The sequence below is a fragment of the Mus musculus genome, chromosome 6 (genome assembly GCF_000001635.26).
Source record: "Mus musculus strain C57BL/6J chromosome 6, GRCm38.p6 C57BL/6J".
Taxonomy (NCBI): Eukaryota; Metazoa; Chordata; class Mammalia; order Rodentia; family Muridae; genus Mus; species Mus musculus.
The window spans coordinates 111,479,900-111,499,552 of NC_000072.6; the positions used below are offsets into that span (position 1 = coordinate 111,479,900).

Below are 19,653 nucleotides of genomic sequence, written 5' to 3' on the forward strand. Positions count from 1 at the left end.
GGGACCATTTGCTTGGAGAACTATTTTCAAGCCTTTTACTCTGAGGTAGTGTCTGTCTTCGTCACTGGGGTGAGTTTCCTGTATGTAGCAAAATATTGGGTCTTGTTTGCCTTCCAGTCTGTTACTCTATGTCCTTTTATTGGGGAATTGAGTCAATTGATATTAAGAGGTATTAATGAAAAAAATGTTGCTTCGTGTTATTTTTGTTGTTAGAGGTGGAATGTGTGTGTGTGTGTGTGTGTGTGTGTGTGTGTGTGTGTGTGTGTGTGTGTGTATGTGTGTGGCTATCTTCTCTTTGGTGTGCTAAAAGAAGATTATTTTCTTGCTTTTTCTAGGGTGTAGTTACCCTTCTTGCTTTGGAATTTTCCATTAATTATCCTTTGAAGGGCTAAATTTGTGGAGAGATATTGTGTAAATTTGTTTTTGTCATGGACTATCTTGGTTTCTCCATCCATGGTTATTGAAAGTGTTGCTGGGTATTGTAGACTGGGCTGGCATTTGTGGTCTCTTAGGGTCTGTATGACATCTCCCCAGGATCTTCTGGCTTTCATAGTCTCTGTCATGAATTCGGGTGTAGTTCTGATAGGTCTGCCTTCATATGTTACTTGATGTTTTTCCCTTACTGCTTTTAATATTCTTTCTTTGTTTTGTGCATTAGGTATTTTGCACAAAATATATTAGGTATATTATTATGTATCAGGAGGAATTTCTTTTCTGGTCCAGAATATTTGGAGTTCTGTAGGCTTCTTGTATATTCTTAGGCACCTCTTTCTTTAGGTTAGGGAAGTTCTCTTCTATAATTTTGTTGAAGATATTTCCTGTCCCTTTAAGTTGGGAATTTCTGCTCTCTTCTATACCTATTATCCTTAGGTTTGGTCTTCTCATTGAGTCCTGGAGTTTCCAGATGTTTTGGGTTAGGATCTTTTTACATTTTGCATTTTCTTTGATTGTTGTGACAATGTTTTCTATGGTATCTTCTGTGCCTGAGATTATCTCTTCTTTTTCTTATATTTTGTTGGTGATGCTTGCATCTATGGCTCCTGATTTCTTTCCTAGGTTTTCTATCTCCACAGTTGTCTCCCTTTGTGATTTCTTTATTGTTTCTACTTTCACTTTTAGATCCTGGATCGTTTTGTTCAATTCCTTCACCTGTTTTGTTGTGTTTTCCTGTAATTCTTTAAGGTTTTTTTGGTTGGTTGGTTGGTTGGTTGGTTGGTTGGTTGGTTGGTTTTTTGGGGGGACGTTGTTTGTTTGTTTGGGTTTTTTTTTGTATTGCTTTTTAAGGGCTTCTATTTGTTTACCTGTGTTCTCCTGTATTTCTTTAAGGGAGTTATTTATGTCCTTCTTAAAATCCCCTATCAGAATCATGAGATGTGATTTTAAATCCACATCTTCCTTTTCCAGTGTGTTGGGGAATCCAGGGCTTTCTGTGGTAGGAGAACTGGGTTCTGATGATGCCAAGGTAGTCTTGGTTTCTGTTGGTAAAATTCTTATGTTTGCATTTTACCATCTAGTTATCTCTGGTGTTATATGTTCTTGCTGTTTCTAGCTGGAACTTGTTCCTCTTGTGGGTCTGTAAGCCTGTGTCAGCACTCCTGGGAGACCAGCTCTCTCCTGGAAGAACTTGTGTTCAGAGGTCTCTGGAACAGCCCAATCTCTGGGTGCAGATGGAGACTGGGTATTTCCTTGCCCAGCTACTCCACTGTTCTTGCACCCAGTGTGCACACCTAGCTCAGAGAGTTATTGGAGAGAAAGTGGCTATCTCACCCAGGAGCCCAGGAGTGAAAGCACTACTGGGAGAACAGGCCTCTCCTGGCAGGACCTGTGCACAGAGGGCTGTGGACAGCCTCAGCTTAAGGGTGCAGATGGCAGACTGGAAGGTTCCTGACCCAGCTGTTCCACTGTTCCTCTGTTCCAAGTACTCCTGGCTGGCACTGTTCCCCGGTTTCTTTTATTTTTCCTCCCTTTTTTGTAGCTTCAAAAAGAGTTGACATTTAAAACATTCATTGTTAGTTTCAAAACATTTCTCTCTCTCTCTCTCTCTCTCTCTCTCTCTCTCTCTCTCTCTCTCTCTCTCTCTCTCTCTCCAACAATGATCCTGGGAAACATTTGATCTCAATCAAAGCTTGAATGCCTCAATGAGTTGTCTTGGCAACAGCTCTGATTTTCCCATTGAGAGAAGACAATAAGATGCTACTGAAAACAAGGCATGCATCCTGCCAAAGTAGGCTAAATGTTGTTTTTGTGGGTTCTGGATGCTAGAAGGAGTCACCACTGCTAATTGTGCTTCATTGCTTCATGAATATACAAAGGATGGATTAAACGTAAAAGGGATTATTCTCAGAGCAACATAGTCCACTTTATCCTTACAGCAGTTTAGGAAATCAATTTATTTAAGGGATGTGAACTTGATAGGAGCTTCATGCTGTTTTTCCTTTTGCAGAACAATTTTTAACATCTCTATTTTCTTAGATAAGGTTACAGAAGGAACTAAAGACTGAAAATGGAATCTCTATCTAGGTGAGGACTGCTCAAGATGCCATTTCCCCTCAGTATCAATTTGTATCCCTACCCAAGTAGTCAACACAGTCAGAGAAGAACAGATAATGACAAACTCAATAAACATATAATCATTGAAGAACTATGTATTATATTCTTCTCTCTCTCTCTCTCCCTCCCTCCCTCTCTCTCTCTCTGTGTGTTTCTGTCTCTCTCTATGTCTCTCTCTGTGTCTCTGTCTCTCTCTTACACACACACAGAGACACACATTCACAAATGCACACTTACACTGAGTACACACACATTCTTGAATGTGAATGGCAATGCTTACTGAAAGCATAGAATAGTATTTTCTAGACTTATTTGGAATTTTTTCAGTGGACCATGGAACTTAAATGGAAATCTTTGGCAAGAATGAAAGAAAAGGTGAGGAGGATGCGAGAATATTCTAGGAAAGTCATAGATTGTAAGCAAAGGCTCCAAAGCCAAAGAGAGCAACAGATCCTGGAGAATTAATGGAAACTAGTACAGCTCATCATAGGTAGACTCATCATAGGTAACCTATAAAACTGATAGTAATGAATAACTTTTAATTTTGTTTGTTTTGTTTTGTTTGTTCTCTCTCTCTCTCTCTCTCTCTCTCTCTCTCTCTCTCTCTCTCTCTCTCTCTCTCCCTCTCCCTCTCTCTCTGTGTTTCTGTCTCTCTCTATGTCTCTCTCTCTCTGCCTCTGTCTCTCTCTTACACACACACACAGACACACATTCACAAATGCACACTTACACTGAGTATACACACATTCAAACAAGGGAACACCCTCTCTTTAAAAAGACAAACCCTGAAGGAGATATATACTGATTGGCAGGTACCAGGGTGCAATATAAATTAACATCAGACCCTGTCTGATTGTGTCATTCTGTCCCCCTGTGATTCTCACAAAATAGTGTGATTTCTTCGCTATTACATATTATTACTTGATTCATTTTATAAGGACTAAACACCAGTTCAAGAAGGTGACATAAAAATGGTTTATATAAAAGCAAGTGCAAAGCCTTCATCCAAACCTATCCATACTGTTGTTATAATCCTATTTTGCAGCTGAACAGGTTTTCTAGAATGCATCCACTCATTTTTTTTTTAGCTGCTAGTCACTGAGCCCTTACTGTGATCCAATGAGTTGGAAGAGATGGTTTGTATTTACAGTGTCTAATAAGGAAATGCTTAATAAAAATATTCATAATGAATAATCACAAGAATGGTGGCTGAATAAAAAATGGTCATAATTTAGAACTGAGAGTCAGTAATGACTGCCAAAGATGTGAATGGGAAACACAGGTGGCCAGATGTGAATGGGAAACACAGTAAAAGGCCATGGGAAGAGCAAGTAAAGTGGGGGAGCCATCATAGGCAAGGACCCAAAACAGACAGGACACAGGTCATTCAAAGGACTTGAAAAAGGGGAGGAAATTCAGAAATGGAATCCAAATAGGTTCTGGACCTGGTAAGGATTTTTTGTGTTCATTTGAAATGTGACAGAAGTTGAGCAAGTATATTTGAAGAGGCATCATGGCTGTAAGCCCCAAGATTTCTAAGATGAACAAGACTTGGGAAAGGCCCTGACTCTAAAGCCTTTCAAGGAATCTAAAAGGGACCTGCAAAGATGCTCACTGGGTAAGAGTTCTTGCTGAACAATCCTTAGGAATAGAGTGTATATCAGAGTATCCATTTGATGAGAAGGACATCCTGTTCATACCTATAATCCCAGCTCCAAGTGAAATGAAGAAAAGGCTGTTTTCCCCCTGACTAGTTGAGAAAATGCAAACTCCAGGTTTGTGGAGAATATCTGCTTCAAAAGGAAAAGACCAAGAGCAATACAGAAGAACACTAGACACTCTCTTCTGTTTTTTGTATACACCGCATTCACACGTGCACCTAACACTTCTACATACATACATAAAAATACATAAATGTCTTAGTTTGGGTTTCTATTGCTGTGATAAAATAACACAACCAAATGCAACTTGGGGAGAAAAGGGTTTACTTCATCTTACAGTTTGGAGTCCATTGTGAAGGGAAGTTGGAGTAGGAACTCAAGGCAGAAATCTAGAGGCAAGAATTGAAGCAGGCAACATAGAAGGATGCCACTTCCTGGCTTATTCCTTTTGGCTTGCTCAGTTTACCTTCTTAATTACCTCAGGACAACCTTGTCATTGGTGCTACCATCTATAATGGCCTGAGTGCTCCCACATCAAGCATTAATCAAGAAAACATTCAAAACTTTACACAGACTTTCTTACAATCTTATATAAACATCTTCTCAGTTGAAGTTTCCTAGTTGCATTATCTAACAATTTAGACACAAAGAAAAAGGAAAATGAGTCTCAGATAGGCAAGATCAAGGCCATGAAGCACTCACATCTACTCTGTGACTGGCCAGGCACATTTCCTCTAACTGCACCTTTGGGGGACATGGGTAAGCAGTCTCTGTCATACCTTAGTGTGCCCACATTTTCACAGATCTGTTTACAGAAACCAGCTGCATGATGCTGTATTTGAAATTTCCAAGGCAACTTTTTTGAGGGCCTAAACTACTCCATAGCTCTGGACTTCGATGGGGATGTAGAACATCAGAATACACTGACTCAGAAAAGCAATGCTGAATGACTTGTAAAAAGTTGTTGATGTAATTGAAGCCCTTTACCCATCCTCTAGAGATGACACCTGGCACATTAGTGAATTTGTGATATGATATTCTGAACAGTTAGGTCCACAGCCGGGACCTGTATTTCTATCTACAAGAAATGTCACCTCCCTAGACAGTATCAATATTCACAGAACATGGAATATATTCAGTACTGAAGTTGAAGGGCAAGAGAGGAGAAATTTGACCCAAATGAATGCAGAATTATCAACAAATATAATAGGCAGCCCTAATGAAGTGGTAAAAGAAAGCTGGGTTTACCAACGAACAAAACTTCCCATGTTCAAGTTAAAGCCATTGCCAATGGCTTTGAGGACACTTTATTTTGATGAGAATCTCATGCTGACCTCTGGCAATAATGTTGCTGAGTTTAATTATGTGGTAAGTACTCACAATTCCAATTTTAAAGCACATGGGATATGCATGAGGAATACTAGGGCCACTTGATATTTAACCCTTTTCCTGGCATCTGTAGTTACATTTGATTCTAGTTTGTGGCCTAGCAAACACATAAGTGGATGCTCACAGTCAGCTATTGGATGGATCACAGGGCCCCCAATGGAGGAGCTAGAGAAAGTACCCAAGGAGCTAAAGGGACCTGCAACCCTATAGGTGGAACAACATTATGAACTAACCAGTACCCCGGAGCTCTTGACCCTAGCTGCATATATATCAAAAGATGGCCCAGTCGGCCATCACTGGAAAGAGAGGCCCATTGGACTTGCAAACTTTATATGCCCCAGTACAGGGGAACGCCAGGGCCAAAAAGTGGGAGTGGGTGGATAGAGGAGTGGGGGGGAGGGTATGGGGGACTTTTGGGATAACATTAGAAATGTAAATGAGGAAAATACCTAATTAAAAAAAAGAACTCTAAGGAGGACTTTGAAGCTCACCCAGTTTGGGCAGCTTTGCACGTATGAAAATGGAGCAGCTCCCACGTCTTTAGAAAGAGAAGACTCTAAGCTCAGGTTTTATGTTTTCAAAACACACTGATTGACTTGCATGGTAACACAGAACATCTTTGTATCACTCCCAAGATATTGCCCAGAGTTTTTGCATCATAATGCAGAATGGGATGGGTGTAGCTTCCTTCAGAAAAGGCTGTTAGGTTCCATCTGGGTGAATGTGGCTGGAGATTGAAAGAGAGTTGATGAAATCTGACAGAAGTGTGTCTCTCCAGGCTGATGGTGGGTGGGAGGGGAATGCTTTGTGCTTTGTGTGTTAAATCACTGCCAGGCAGAGACCTAACATTTTTGTGCTCTCTAATCAGCAGGAGGGGTAAATAACCTTTTTGATAGCACAACACAGGACACAGTGACAGTATTGGATAAATAAAAGAATGACATTCCTGTTTCCCATTAGAAGTTGGACATGTTTTAAAATCAAAACTGAGAGTTAGGACTAAGATAAGGGAGAGAAATTCTGTGTACATTGGTACATATCTGGGTGTATGCCTAAGTGTTTGTTTCTCTGCTTGTGTATATTTATCTGCGAGTGTGTCACATGAGTGCTTACCAGCTTGCATGCACATGAGTACACATGTGTGTGCATATGTGTGTGTGTGTATATATATCTATATCTATATCTATATGTAATATGTGTTTTCTTATATGCATGTGTATGCATATGTTTCTATGTATTAAAGTGTGTTTATGTATATATGCATGTGTCGGTGCAAATGTATATTTATGTTTATGTTTGTCTCTGTGCATATGTGAGTATATATATGTTCCGTGTGCATGTATGTTTTCATATTTGTAAATGTGACTTTATATATATCCATGTATTTGTGTGTATGTGCTATATATGTTTGTGTTTTTAATACATGAATATATGCTTATGTACATATTTATATGTACATGAAACTAGTACTTCATGTGTGTTTCTATGCACATGGATGAAAGCATGTGTATATGTGTATGAGTATGTGTCTGCATGTATACTTTTCAGTAATGTGTTTGCCTATTCATGTGTTCATGTACTTGTATATGTGCATATATGAGTAAAGACATATATGTATATCTATGGGTGTGTGCATAGATATGTGCACATTTCTTTGGGCATATATGTGTCTCTCTGTGTTAAAATGAATGTGTTCCCTTGTATATATTTGGGTATAGGTATATGGGTACATGTGTGTTCATACATGAACCTGCCTGTGTGTTCACCTATGCATATATATACATATATACATATACATATACATATACATATACATATACACATACACATACACATACACATACACATACACATACACATATACATATACATATATATATCCACAATTGTTTATTATGTGTATATCTGTGCACATACATCAGTGTATGTACATTTCTTGCCTGCATGCACAAACATGTGTGAATGTATGTGTATATGTTCATGTGTGTATAAGGGTGTATGGGCATTAATGTGCACATGTATGCATGTCTTTCTATGTATGTGCATGTAGGCTGGATTTGTCCATGTACAGCACAGTCAGAAGTAGCTTTTCTAGAGGATTTGATCTTGAGTCAGTCTTGGTGGGTAAAAATGGCCTGGCAAGGGCAATAGGAAACATTTCCTAGAATGCAGACAACTAGGCAAAATGCAGCTATGATTTTGCTTTCTGGGAGAAGAGCTAACATCATGCTTCCAGTCATGAAAGAAAAGCATATGGACATTTGTGATTCTAGCATAAGCAAAGCCATGGATCTCACGTCTTAGCATCTGACTTGCACTACCTAGAGCACCTGCCAAGTAGGTTGCCACAGACCATCTGGGACCCTTTGTCTGCATGGAACGGGTCTCTAGTCTCGGGTGGGCAAAGCGTTGGGTGAATTGACAGACAGATGCACACAGGAGGGGTTGTGTTTGATCTGAATGTAATGTCAAATCGAGCATCAGACTTTTTATGCAGAAGACAATAGGGAAGTTGGGTGACACACCAGCAAGGGACAAAGAGGTTACTGAATTCTTACATAAAACAGAGGAATGCAAACACAGAAGGTCTAACAGGAACCACCTGTGATAGAATTCATTGTTAACAACTGGGATCAAAAAGGGCTCCACCCAAGATTCACTTAATCTTAGAAGCCAGGGTCAAGGGCTTCGTGCCCTTGCCATAGTTCCTATTTTAGTCTATTGTATAGTCCACCTTCCCCTTAGGCCATTGTAAATATGTGTGTATGGGTGTAACTCCGCTATAGTTCTAAGTATCTATTCTGGTTTCTCCTTCGGTCTGAAACTTCCTTCTTCCTTAGTGATGGTAAATTTCTATGTAAGTGAGTGACTTAGCTTTTACATTCTTACTGAATTTCAAGCCCATGGTCTTGCTCAAGGATGTTCTAGGACTGTTGGAACACTAAGACTTTAGCTATGTCAGAATTCAATCTTAAAAGGCTAATAGGATAATACTAAAGGAGAGCACGTGGATCCATACACTAGACTAACTCGGGAATGGAAAATTAATGTATGGGTTAGAGAGAACGCCAGACTCCAGGAGCGAGTTTCTGTGAAACTCTTTTGCTTCATGAGTAGCTTTCAAGCCTCAGCCTGTTACACTAACTCGACGGGAGAGCGTGGCAGTAGGTAAAGGAATTATATGTGTACTAAGCATCATGTGTGCAGTAAGATAGTAAATGGGAAAAGCAGAACATATGTGAAGCCAGGACTTATCTAGGGTCAATTCAATGGGAGCCTATCTCAGGCTTCCTTCAGTATCTTTAACTATACATTAAGCAAGGTAGAGAGTTAGCAAGTATTTAAAGGAAAAAGATCTACATGGAAGAATACGAAGAGAATATGTCGGTTACGAGGCTCTTTTATAAGTGCCACTCACATTTTCCAGGCAACTTCCCCATGTCAGCCACTGTGTGAATGAACCCTTTTCTTGTGATTTCCTTTATCAGCTTCCATAGGATAGCAGGAGACAGGGTTTCCATCAGACTTCGAGTAGCCCACATGAGTTGAAGTCTTTACTTTCTGACTTACTAGAGCTGAAGCAGCTGGCTCACAGTCACCCTTAACTACTGAACAGCAAGAGCTACAGTCAACTCTAACAACAAAACACTTCTTTCCTTTAAATAAACATGCTAAAAGGTGAAATCCCTTACTCACTTTAAAAAAATGGAAAGGTCTTTCCCTCATTTCATTCAAGAACCTTTGTCCCCTTGTCATGTGGCATTGTTTGTTTGTTTGTTTGTTTGTTTGTTTTGGACTAGATGGCCACTTTAACTAGGCCATCAGTGGTACAAGTGTTAAAGATTGAGAAAACCTATATTGACTGCCAAGAATTCATTTCAATTTTGTCCCATGAATACTTCAAATATCTGCCAGGTAATGTCGTTCCCTCTTCACGGGACAGAATCAAGTTGCATTTTCATTTCTATTCTACAAGCTCTGGCTGGAGAGAAGCATTTGAAGCTGCTCCAGGCACCTGAAGACTCCAGTCAAGCTCTTTCATCCCTCATCTCAGCCAACACCTGCGAACACGCAAAATTGACTGTTTCTTCGCAAAACAGTCAATGACAGATGAAATAGGGATTTGAGTAGACTCCCAAAACAAACTAGAAGCCAATTTAATACAATCCTCTCAAAACAAGCTGTTATTCATTGGATTCTACATAAAATGCAGTCATGTCAAGATGTATTAAGAATATAAGAAAAAAAGGAACTGGAAAGGAAGCAGGCTGTTTCCTGTATTAACCAATAAATCAGACTGTGACACTGCCATTATTATTGAGTGCTTATTACCTGCTTGGCACTCTTCTGTATCCTTCCCATGGCAATATCATTTGAGCTTAACAACACTCTTATATCATAGCAAATGCAATCTTCACACGAGTAATGAGAGAACTAATATATACTCATCATGGAAAACATGGACTAAGAAAGACAACAACAATGATGGATGCTAAAGAAGTTTGACACACCAAATCTCTGCTTCAGAAGATTTCCATTAACGGGAATTTAATGAGTTCACACACCGTGATAGGCATTTTGTGTCTTATCTAGTCAGTCCTACCTAAAAATGGTATTTGTTTTTAAAGATTCACCACTGATGGCAATAATGTGCCTTGCAAACCATAAGATAAATGGAAAGATCATGTGATGAATATAGTAGCTACTGACATCATCAGTCTCTCTCTCTCTTCCCTCTCTCCCACTTTTCTCTCCCTTCTCCCCATCTCTCTCTACCTCTCTCCTCTCTCTTCCCTCTCTCTCACCTTTCCTCTTCTCTGTCTCTTTTTTCTCTCTCCCCTCATCTCTCTCTTGACATACACAAACACAGAGGGGAGATTAAAATTATTTATAAATTCATAGATACTGATTTTAGTATAGGAAAATGATTGATAATTGTATAAACAGTACAATCAAAGAACCTAAAGTTTTCTCATGGAAACGAATGCAAGGAGGTGCACTGCACTGGTAATTGATATTGAGGCTGTGGAAGACAATTTCTGCAGATGTCTGAAGCAGTCACATGTGTGCAACTTTTATGGATTTATCTTCAGCTTGGTTCATCTAGGTGGGCCTAACATGTCCAAGTGTTTCCTGTGACACAAAATCTTGTGTGCAAAATGATGTAATGCTTCTAATGTGTCAAGGTGCTTCTAATGTCCCCATCACTCTGTGATAAATTTGCATTTTCTTTTCTCTTCTTCTTTAAATGTTTTGACCATTATAGTACCTGGAATTTTCTTTCATTTTATTAAAATCATATGTTTATATAGAATATTTCGCTCAAATTTGCATAATGTGTAATGCCCACTTTCTTCCCTCCAATTCCTTCCTTTTGCCCATACAACAATACTTTTTTCCTATTTTGTGAGTTATTTTTTAAGCTTGTGGAGCCCACATAGTATTGATGTAGCTATAGAGTCGTCTTCTCGAGCATTGGCAGGCTCTCAGTGGCTGCATCTCTGAAGAAAACTGTCCCTTTCTCCCAGCAGTCATCCATTGACAATCAGATACAATGAAATTTCACAACCATCTCCCTCATCCATACAGCCATTTCATTTGGCTTGTGCTGGTCATATGCATGAAGTCACAATGCCTAGGCACTCACATATTCAATTGCCTTGAATTTGTAAGCATTGGGGCACACTGATGGCACCATTCTAAATAAACAGGAGAGTACAACCAGAACAGTATATGAGCAAAGGAAATTCACTTGACTATGAAGATGGGGAAATTTGTATGTAGAAGGGACAACATTGAACATCAGGTCAGATGTAAGCAAGACCTCAAGTACAGGGCAGGAAGGCAGATGCTATTTCAAGAGGAAGCGTTAAGCAGATACCAACACAAAGTGGGAACAGGGTTATAGTGAAGCTCTACATTATCTTGTCATGGAATATTTATTTATTTATTTATTTATTTATTTATTTATTTATTTATTTATACACTCTATGATTAATTGACAAATAAAATTACACATGTTTGTTATCTACGGCATGTTTTGACAGGTCTGCATTTTAGAATGGCTAAATTATGTTAATTAAATTGTATTACCTCACACATCTCTTTTTTATGGTAAAAAAAAAAAAAAAACCTGAGGATTTTCAGTCAACAATTTGTAAGTACAGAATACATGGCTATTAACTGCAGTCAACTCATCATAAAGAAAATCTGATTTCTTTGCTTCTGCTATTATAATTCAGCTCCGGATGGCAGAGCATGTGTCTTCATGCTTGAAACCCAGCACCGGAGCCAGAGCAGGCACACAGCAGTGCCTCAGTGAAATGGTGTCCTTGACATGGTATTGCAAAATATCCCTCACCTACAGTAGATCTAAATGTGTATGTGTGTGTGTGTGTGTGTGTGTGTGTGTGTGTGTGTGTGTGTGTGAATTTCTGGCATATAGTTTTCATGTGTCTCCTATGTCAGTAGCTTGACACCAATAAATTGCTTCAAACTCTTTTTCTAATAAAGTACTATTAATGAAGACTCACATGTATAAATATATTGCTGTTTATTTTGCAATTGTCAATGAAGACAATAGCAGGGATAATGACACCATTTTGATAAATCACCAAATCTGAAATTTGTGTTTTCTCAGTGGCTCTGATCTTTCTTCCTCGTCTATGCCCTGTATTTCTTCAACTTTCTTTATATTTTGGAAGCATATTAAGACTGTCATAATTCCCAGAGCTGCAAGTCTGCTAGCCTTGCAGCTATTCACAGCTTGCTTCAAAACATCCCAAGCTTGTCTTCAAATAAACTGGCTCTAAAACTTTGACAAAGCAGCTGGCAACTTTACCATGTTGTAGAGCTGTTTCTTCCAAATTGCAGCATTCCCTGCTGGCAGTGGGAAGGAAGCTGTAGCACTCAAGAAGCTAAAGGTTCTGAAGACACCCAGGAGACTCAGATAGTGAGGAGATCCATAAAGAGACAGCCCCAAGATTACATAAGGAGCAAACAATTGTTAGGGAAAGAGATGTTCCCTTGGGTGGAGCTGCAAGCAGTACAGGAAGCTGGACAGGATATGTGAGCCATCACTCGTGCTAGAATGGGCTTTTCAACAATGTTCCTATAGGTACTCCAAGAAATTGCCTGACTTACAAAGATAGACTTGGGAGGAATCTTTTATTTGAAGTGTCCTTAGTGTCTTATTGAATAAATGTTAGGTCATATTCCTCCCCAGGGTCCTCAACAGTTGATGAGTATAGGAAGTATTTTGTGTGTAAAAAACAGCATAGCAATTCTATGACAATCTTTCCCTTGCTGGAGAAACACAAAGCATTGATTAAAATGGCATTTCCATGTGATCAGTGGGAGATACTGAGCTTCTGTTAAAGACAGACTGAACACTGTAGCTTTCTAAATTCTTAACATATCAAAGACAAGAAGTCAACTAATAGTACTATGCTAATTTTTGGAGTAGTGAAGACATTTCATGATATGCCTTCACATCTTTCTGTAACTATTAGAACTAGGAAAGAAGAAATATGAAGTATATCCAGCTGAACTTTGCCTGGCACTGAGCTGTCTCTAAACCTGTGCATTATAATCGCACATGCTCTCAGCTATATTTCTGTCTGCTTAGGCAGGAATACCATGGATTCTTAAAGACACACAATCCTAAATGACACACATACATCCATAAGTATAAAGTATCTGAAAGTGTCTACAAAAAACCCGCATTTTTCCAAAATCCCTTCCATGAGAAGCTAACATGGCAGATGGTAAGTCTAGAAGCAGAGACTCTACTGGCTCATTGATTCCTGGAGTCCTGAGAGATCTTCTTTCCTCATTTACTAGTTTGATCCCCACCTTATGAGGTAGGAGCTGCTATTATCTTTATTTTAGAGTTGAAAAATTGAAAGATGGAGAGAACCCATAAAACAACAATAGCCAAAGTAGGATTTTCAAAATTTATTTAGATTGATGCTACATATATTAAGGTGCATATTCTAAGGATATCTGTGTTCTTCCCAAATGGTTAACACAATTTGGATAATGTGAAGGACAATCTTTTCTTTACTAGGCAGAAGATCAGATAGCTAAAGTTGGATTAAGCTGAAGGGAGGACCATTCCTAGCAAGGAACTTCAGCTATGTGCACATGGGCACTCACTCTAATGAATGGGACTAAATGTAGTTTCTAACTCATTACTTTGGCTAAGTTAATTAGGTAGTTATAAGAAACTGGTATAAACTATTCAAAAGTAAAAAGAGGAGTGCATTATGATAAGCATCATGTGAACTAAAGACCAATATAACATTAAAAGTGTTGCAAATTATGTTGCTAAAAGCAAACACTATATAACATCAAGATGAAATGCTAGCAAATCCTTATGCTAGGGTGTCTACAACTTGGTTTGTTTATTGAAATTTCATGGGTTTGATCTTATGAGATCTGCATATGTGGAACAGGAATAGCCTGAACATTCTCATAGATATGACTCCTTACTGTTTATGTAACAATTTTTTCAGGACTAGGGATGGAACCCAGAACCTTGAGCAAGATGCGAATGTCTCATGACTTTTTTCATCAAAAATACCCAAATGTTGGTTAAATCTAAAGGAAATATATATGGAATGACTGTGAACCATGGCATATAATAGAGAAAAGAGGTGTCAAGCAACTGACTCTATCTGCTATATATTTATGTAGTATCTTATACTTTTCTATTAGGTAGAGAATGATGCCTCTAGAAAGGGTCCAACTTCATGGAACGTATAATAAGAGATGGAGACACATTAAATTCAAAGGAGTAAGAATATAATTTTAAGCAGAGACTGATTCTATCTAGGAAACTGTCTTTGGAGAAGTAAAACTGCAATAGGTGAGGACACTCTGGGAAGAACATCTGAAAAGGCAAAGGAGAAACAGCCTAGGCAGAAGCAAACAAACTTAGATGCAAAGAACTTGTACAAAGATTCCATAGTTGAATGAACACGGTCTATGTGAGATCTGAAAGACATTCCACAAGGGTGAATACTTAGGAAATTCAAACTCGTGCAATAGTTAAGCAAGAGAATGAAATTCATCTAAAAAAGTGTCAAATACAGCTCATAGAGAACCATGTAGATGCCCAATGGAATCTAACATGAAAGTAGGGGTTGTGGACAATCATGATCCAACTCATTGCCAAGGATCTAGGGGTGGTACTGATGCAAAAGACAAAGCTCACTAGTTTCTCCATCTAATCTAGCCATTAGAATCCATGTATAAGTCAAATATATCTGATTTCTAAAGAGCTCTAGGTTATAGGAAGATATATCGTAGTCATAGAAGTACTGGACCACAGAAAGATGGTTGTGGCTCTACTCTTCCAGACTACATGACTTCATATACCCTTGACACTTACCCTTTAACTAAGACAATGACTCCAAACATTAGGCAGTAAACCAATGCCTTATCTAGTTGACTGCCCCAGAAGGCACAAATCTATGATAATGGGGTGTAGGTACCATCCAAAGTATAAGTAGCATGAGGGCAGAATAAGGTATGAGAATCCAATTATCAATTTATCAACATGAGCAGAGTAGAAAAGCCATAGCTAGATGCTGCTGTCTTGACTTTTATGTTTTATAAACATATGTAAGTCAAAAAGTCTTACTTTTTAGGGAAATTGAATCATTACTCTGTCAGTTTGGCAAAGGTATGCTGTGTTACAAAAGTGATACAAAAGCATGATTTAAGGACAGAAATAATTTTAAAATAAAGGTCTCAGAATCTCTGCATATCAAGTCATACATTAAACTTGTTTTGAGGTTTAAAATAACAGGCAACTTTTACACAACATTTCAATAGTCTTGTGTTATCTGTAATTTGTGTTATTCTATCTATCATTGTCACTAAAAGTAATTTAAGTCTGATTAAAAGTCTACACTGAACACTATTCTGTAAGATAAGAGCTCTATGCATAAGGACTTGCCCAATGTTAACTAACATAAACTTAAGCTCTGAAATAGATACACAGCCAAGTTGTTTCCCTTTTTAGCAGAAAGTCCTTGGCATGACTATTTTTCTCCTAGCCATATTATCTGTGACACAGGTTTAAGTATTCACACCCTATCTGCGGTCATTGTATTTGTAATAGTGCCTTGTATGTTGTGTTTCCTAGCTCTACATACAAACCACCACGCTTACAATCTCCATGAACCTAAGTGCATCAGTGGCGCTGGGGATGCTATACATGCCGAAAGTGTACATCATCATTTTCCACCCTGAACTCAATGTCCAGAAACGGAAGCGAAGCTTCAAGGCCGTAGTCACAGCAGCCACCATGTCATCGAGGCTGTCACACAAACCCAGTGACAGGCCCAATGGTGAGGCAAAGACAGAACTTTGTGAAAATGTAGACCCAAACAGTAAGTAACTCTGCTTTTATTTTTCCATCCTGCATCAAAAAACTGTAGAAAGTGGGATGTGTGTTGCTGCTCTGTGGAGTAAGCTTGCCTTGTAGATGGTTTGTGCTGATGAATGGTAACTTTTACTCTTGACTTTGATGAATCTGCTACCATTTTCTTGATAGAAAGTTTTTTCAGAGTTCTGCCTCCTCCTTCTCCTGTCTCTTTGTCCTTTGCTCCAGGAATATCCAGTGAGAATAGACGTGTCTATCAGGGCTTCATTATCAGGCTTTACCCACTAGGGAAATGACACCCTCTTAGGAGGACTGCTTCCTGCTGGGAAAACAACTTTCTATTAGAGAAAGCCATACCTAGTGAAATAGAACATTAGAAGTAACATTAAATTTTTTGGAGAACTTTATATGCATTCCTTCCTTCCACTGAGACGTGAATATTGAGAAAATTATTTCCAAAGCAAGCCTTTTAGAAATAGAAGCATAAAGTTTTGGATAAAACTGTTAAACTTTCATTAAGTACATTGGCCCGAAGACTGCCATGCTAAAGCAGCACACAGTTGGGTGAAGTATCACCTAAGCCACCGATGAAGAGAGACATTTTGTGAAGGACAAAAACCTACAGCTATGATTCAGAATTCTTAGACTCAATTCAGAACACCCAGGTAAGCTCCAGTGTTGCCTGCAAAAGACGTAAAATCAAATGCACATAGGACATCACATACATAACACTACATTGACTTAGATGTTAGCTGCATAAAATTCTCGATTATTATTTTTACTACCAATGTAATAGTGAGTGTAGATTTTATATGAGAATTACCAGTACTGGGATTTGCATGTCGGGAATATTTTGGCCAGATCTTGATGTAGTAAAAGATACAGTCATTCATGGTGGTAATTTCTGTTTTTTAAATAAAACAGATTTTATATTTTCTACCAAGTCATACAAAACACATTTTTTTAAATCATGAACTATTCTCACTATAGACATATTTGCAAACAAACAGAGAATTTCAATAGGCTGAAGGGCTAAGTTTTAATGAATACTATACAAGGATCCATGATCTTGGCACATCCTCATTTATGAATGAGTATATGAGTATTAGGAAAGACTTTCAAAGTAAGTGTGGTTTCCACTCGGAATGTCAACAGAGGAGATTCTATGGTGCGATGGGAGGAGGAAAAGGATTGTTTCAAAGAAAAAGAAGAAGTAGAATAAAGTTGGAAGCTCTGCCACATCTCTAGAACAACTGGTTAACGTGAGCTGGAAGAGCACATGAAGGCGCTGTGACCATTACAGGGATGGAACAAGTAGGTTTGAGTGGAGACATATCTGACTCCAAATCCAAGCCTCTCCACTTAGCACCATGCTACTCTGAGGGCTATGGAGCTTTTTCTAAGGCTCAGTATCTCTAGGTATACTTCAGAGGTAATATTGCCTATACCATAGATGTGTTATAAAATATTTATCTAGCAAATTGCACATCTGCTAAATGCAAATGACTCCTATTCCTGAAGAGGCAAAGAATTCTTCTAAGTCCTTTTTGAAGTGGTTGGGTAAACGTAATGGCGGAGCTAAAGGCAGACTAGATGCCAAGAGGTAGATGAAAGTGAACCCCCCAAAAGTAACATTTTCATGACCATATTTATGCCTATAGTTAAAACTGCATTCATACTGTTAACTTTCCCTGTATAGCTCAATCTCAGTAGATGTTTACAATAGACTTTTGTCAAATTCCAATTTTCTGGAAGCTCTATCCATTCTTACTCCAATAACACTTTTAAATCATATATCTGAATCCATATATATATACAGAAGAATACAATTTTAACAAGAGTTTGGTCTAAAACAGTAAGCAGAACTCTCTATTTGTACTTTTTAGATGAACAAATATGGACTCAAAATTCAGAACAATAATTAATAACTTTTTAATAATAACTTTTTAATAACTTTTTTACTGTAGCTAACTTTTAATGTTTATATCAATCCTTGTTGAGTCTTTGAGTAATTTCTAAAATGCAAACACTAGCATTAATACTAACACTGCATCACTTACTTTTAAAATAAGTATCACACAGAAGCTTACATGGAAGATCCTGCAACTCAACAGAGAAGATGCTCTTATTCTCAATTTACTGATGAAGCCTTACTGCAGGGAATTCCTGTGACATAGTGAGAGTCATGTACCTACTTAGCATCCAAGTTTGAGTTAAACCAGGTCTAATTCCTAAGGCCATGCTTGTTTCACTTTGCTACTGTATATCCTGAAATATGTCTAGCAGAACATTTCCCTAATGCATAAATTACATTTTTGGCTCTGTTACTTGGTAATATAGCTAAAGATAATGATAATAATAATAATGATGATGATAATGTAATGATGATAATGTGATGTTGGTGGTGGTGGTGATGATGGAGGTGGTGATGATGGTGGTGGTGATGGTGGTGGTGATGTTTTGAGGAGAGCTGCCTTTGCTGAAACATGCTGTCCTATGAAATATGTGGTTTCTTATTATATTGTAAGCAGACAGCAATAACCCAACATTTAGAGAAGGCTGCCAGGTAGAGGCCTTGTCATACTAACTCCAAAATTCAAATGAACTAGTATCAAATGGAATCATTGTAATAAATCACTGAACATCTGTCTTTTTTAAAAGTTGTTGATGGTATGGTTGTTCTAGTATCTACAAAAAACATAACATACACTACAAGGAAAAATAAAGAGAAAAGGAAAGAAAAAGAAAATTGAGGAGATTAATACAATTAAATACAGTCTTTGTCTCTCAACCAATCTAAAAGATGTTTGAAATTCTTCTAGAATTTCAACTGTATATCCACTGCCTTTTAACACAACAAAAGATGACTAGAGTTTGGTGGATCCATAGGAGAAGATTCATATACCTCCAAACATTGGGGTTTCTGATGACCCAGCTTTGGCAGAGCATTGAGAGAACCCATCCCTCTCACGCCATCTGACAGCACTGTCAGCAGGCAGCTGTGTGTTTTGAATCTCTGTTGTCTACTACAGTCAGCACAAACACTGGTTTCTCTCAAGTCGAAAAAAAGCTGTACAAAAGTACAGCTCTCCAAAGGAGAGAAGAGATCTAGTTTCTATTTGACTTTGTTTTAAGTAAATAACCAGCCATGGCTAGAAGGATTTCACTGGACACCACAGGTCTGGAAATTTGGGCATACTAAAGGCAAATGCATAATCGTAGTATGCCCAGTCTCAGTCATGGTGGAGACTGGCTTCTGACATATTAGCATTGGTACTTACCTGGAACAAACACAGCTTAAAGGAATGAAATAATTTGAGATAAAAATATATCATTTGAAATGTTCTCCAAACAAACTTCTAATGTAGAAAATGTGGTATCATAGACGGCATTTGCATTTGAACCAGTGGCCTGAAAGTCACAAATAATAATTTTTTATATGCATGGGTGTATATATATATATATATATATATATATATATATATATGCATTAAGATTAGTAGTGAAAATTTAATTTAATGAAAACACACAAGAATGATCTGTTGCTATGAAATGTCATAATATGATGTTATAATGAAAACCAAGAATGGCTCAAATCATCTCCACACTATAAATTTTGGCAATGGAGACACTGAAAATATGCATCTCTCCAATGGGGAA

At 38.1% G+C, this 19,653-nt stretch overlaps 1 protein-coding gene across 14 annotated transcripts in view; it reads left to right on the forward strand.

Annotated features, from left to right (window-relative positions):
* Grm7 (glutamate receptor, metabotropic 7) overlaps positions 1-19,653 on the forward strand; it is a 921,882-nt gene that overhangs the window by 834,551 nt on the left and 67,678 nt on the right. For 13 of the 14 annotated variants that reach the window (XR_003956139.1, XR_003956140.1, XR_003956142.1 and 10 more), the window contains exon 9: positions 15,754-16,000. Coding sequence is in view for 8 of the 14 variants with exons in the window: in XM_006505296.2 (XP_006505359.1) it covers positions 15,754-16,000 (247 nt within the window). In the remaining 6 variants the exon portion in view is untranslated. Of the gene's footprint in view, positions 1-15,729; positions 16,001-19,653 lie in introns of those variants that run through there. The other variant, XM_006505302.3, reaches the window with a different exon arrangement.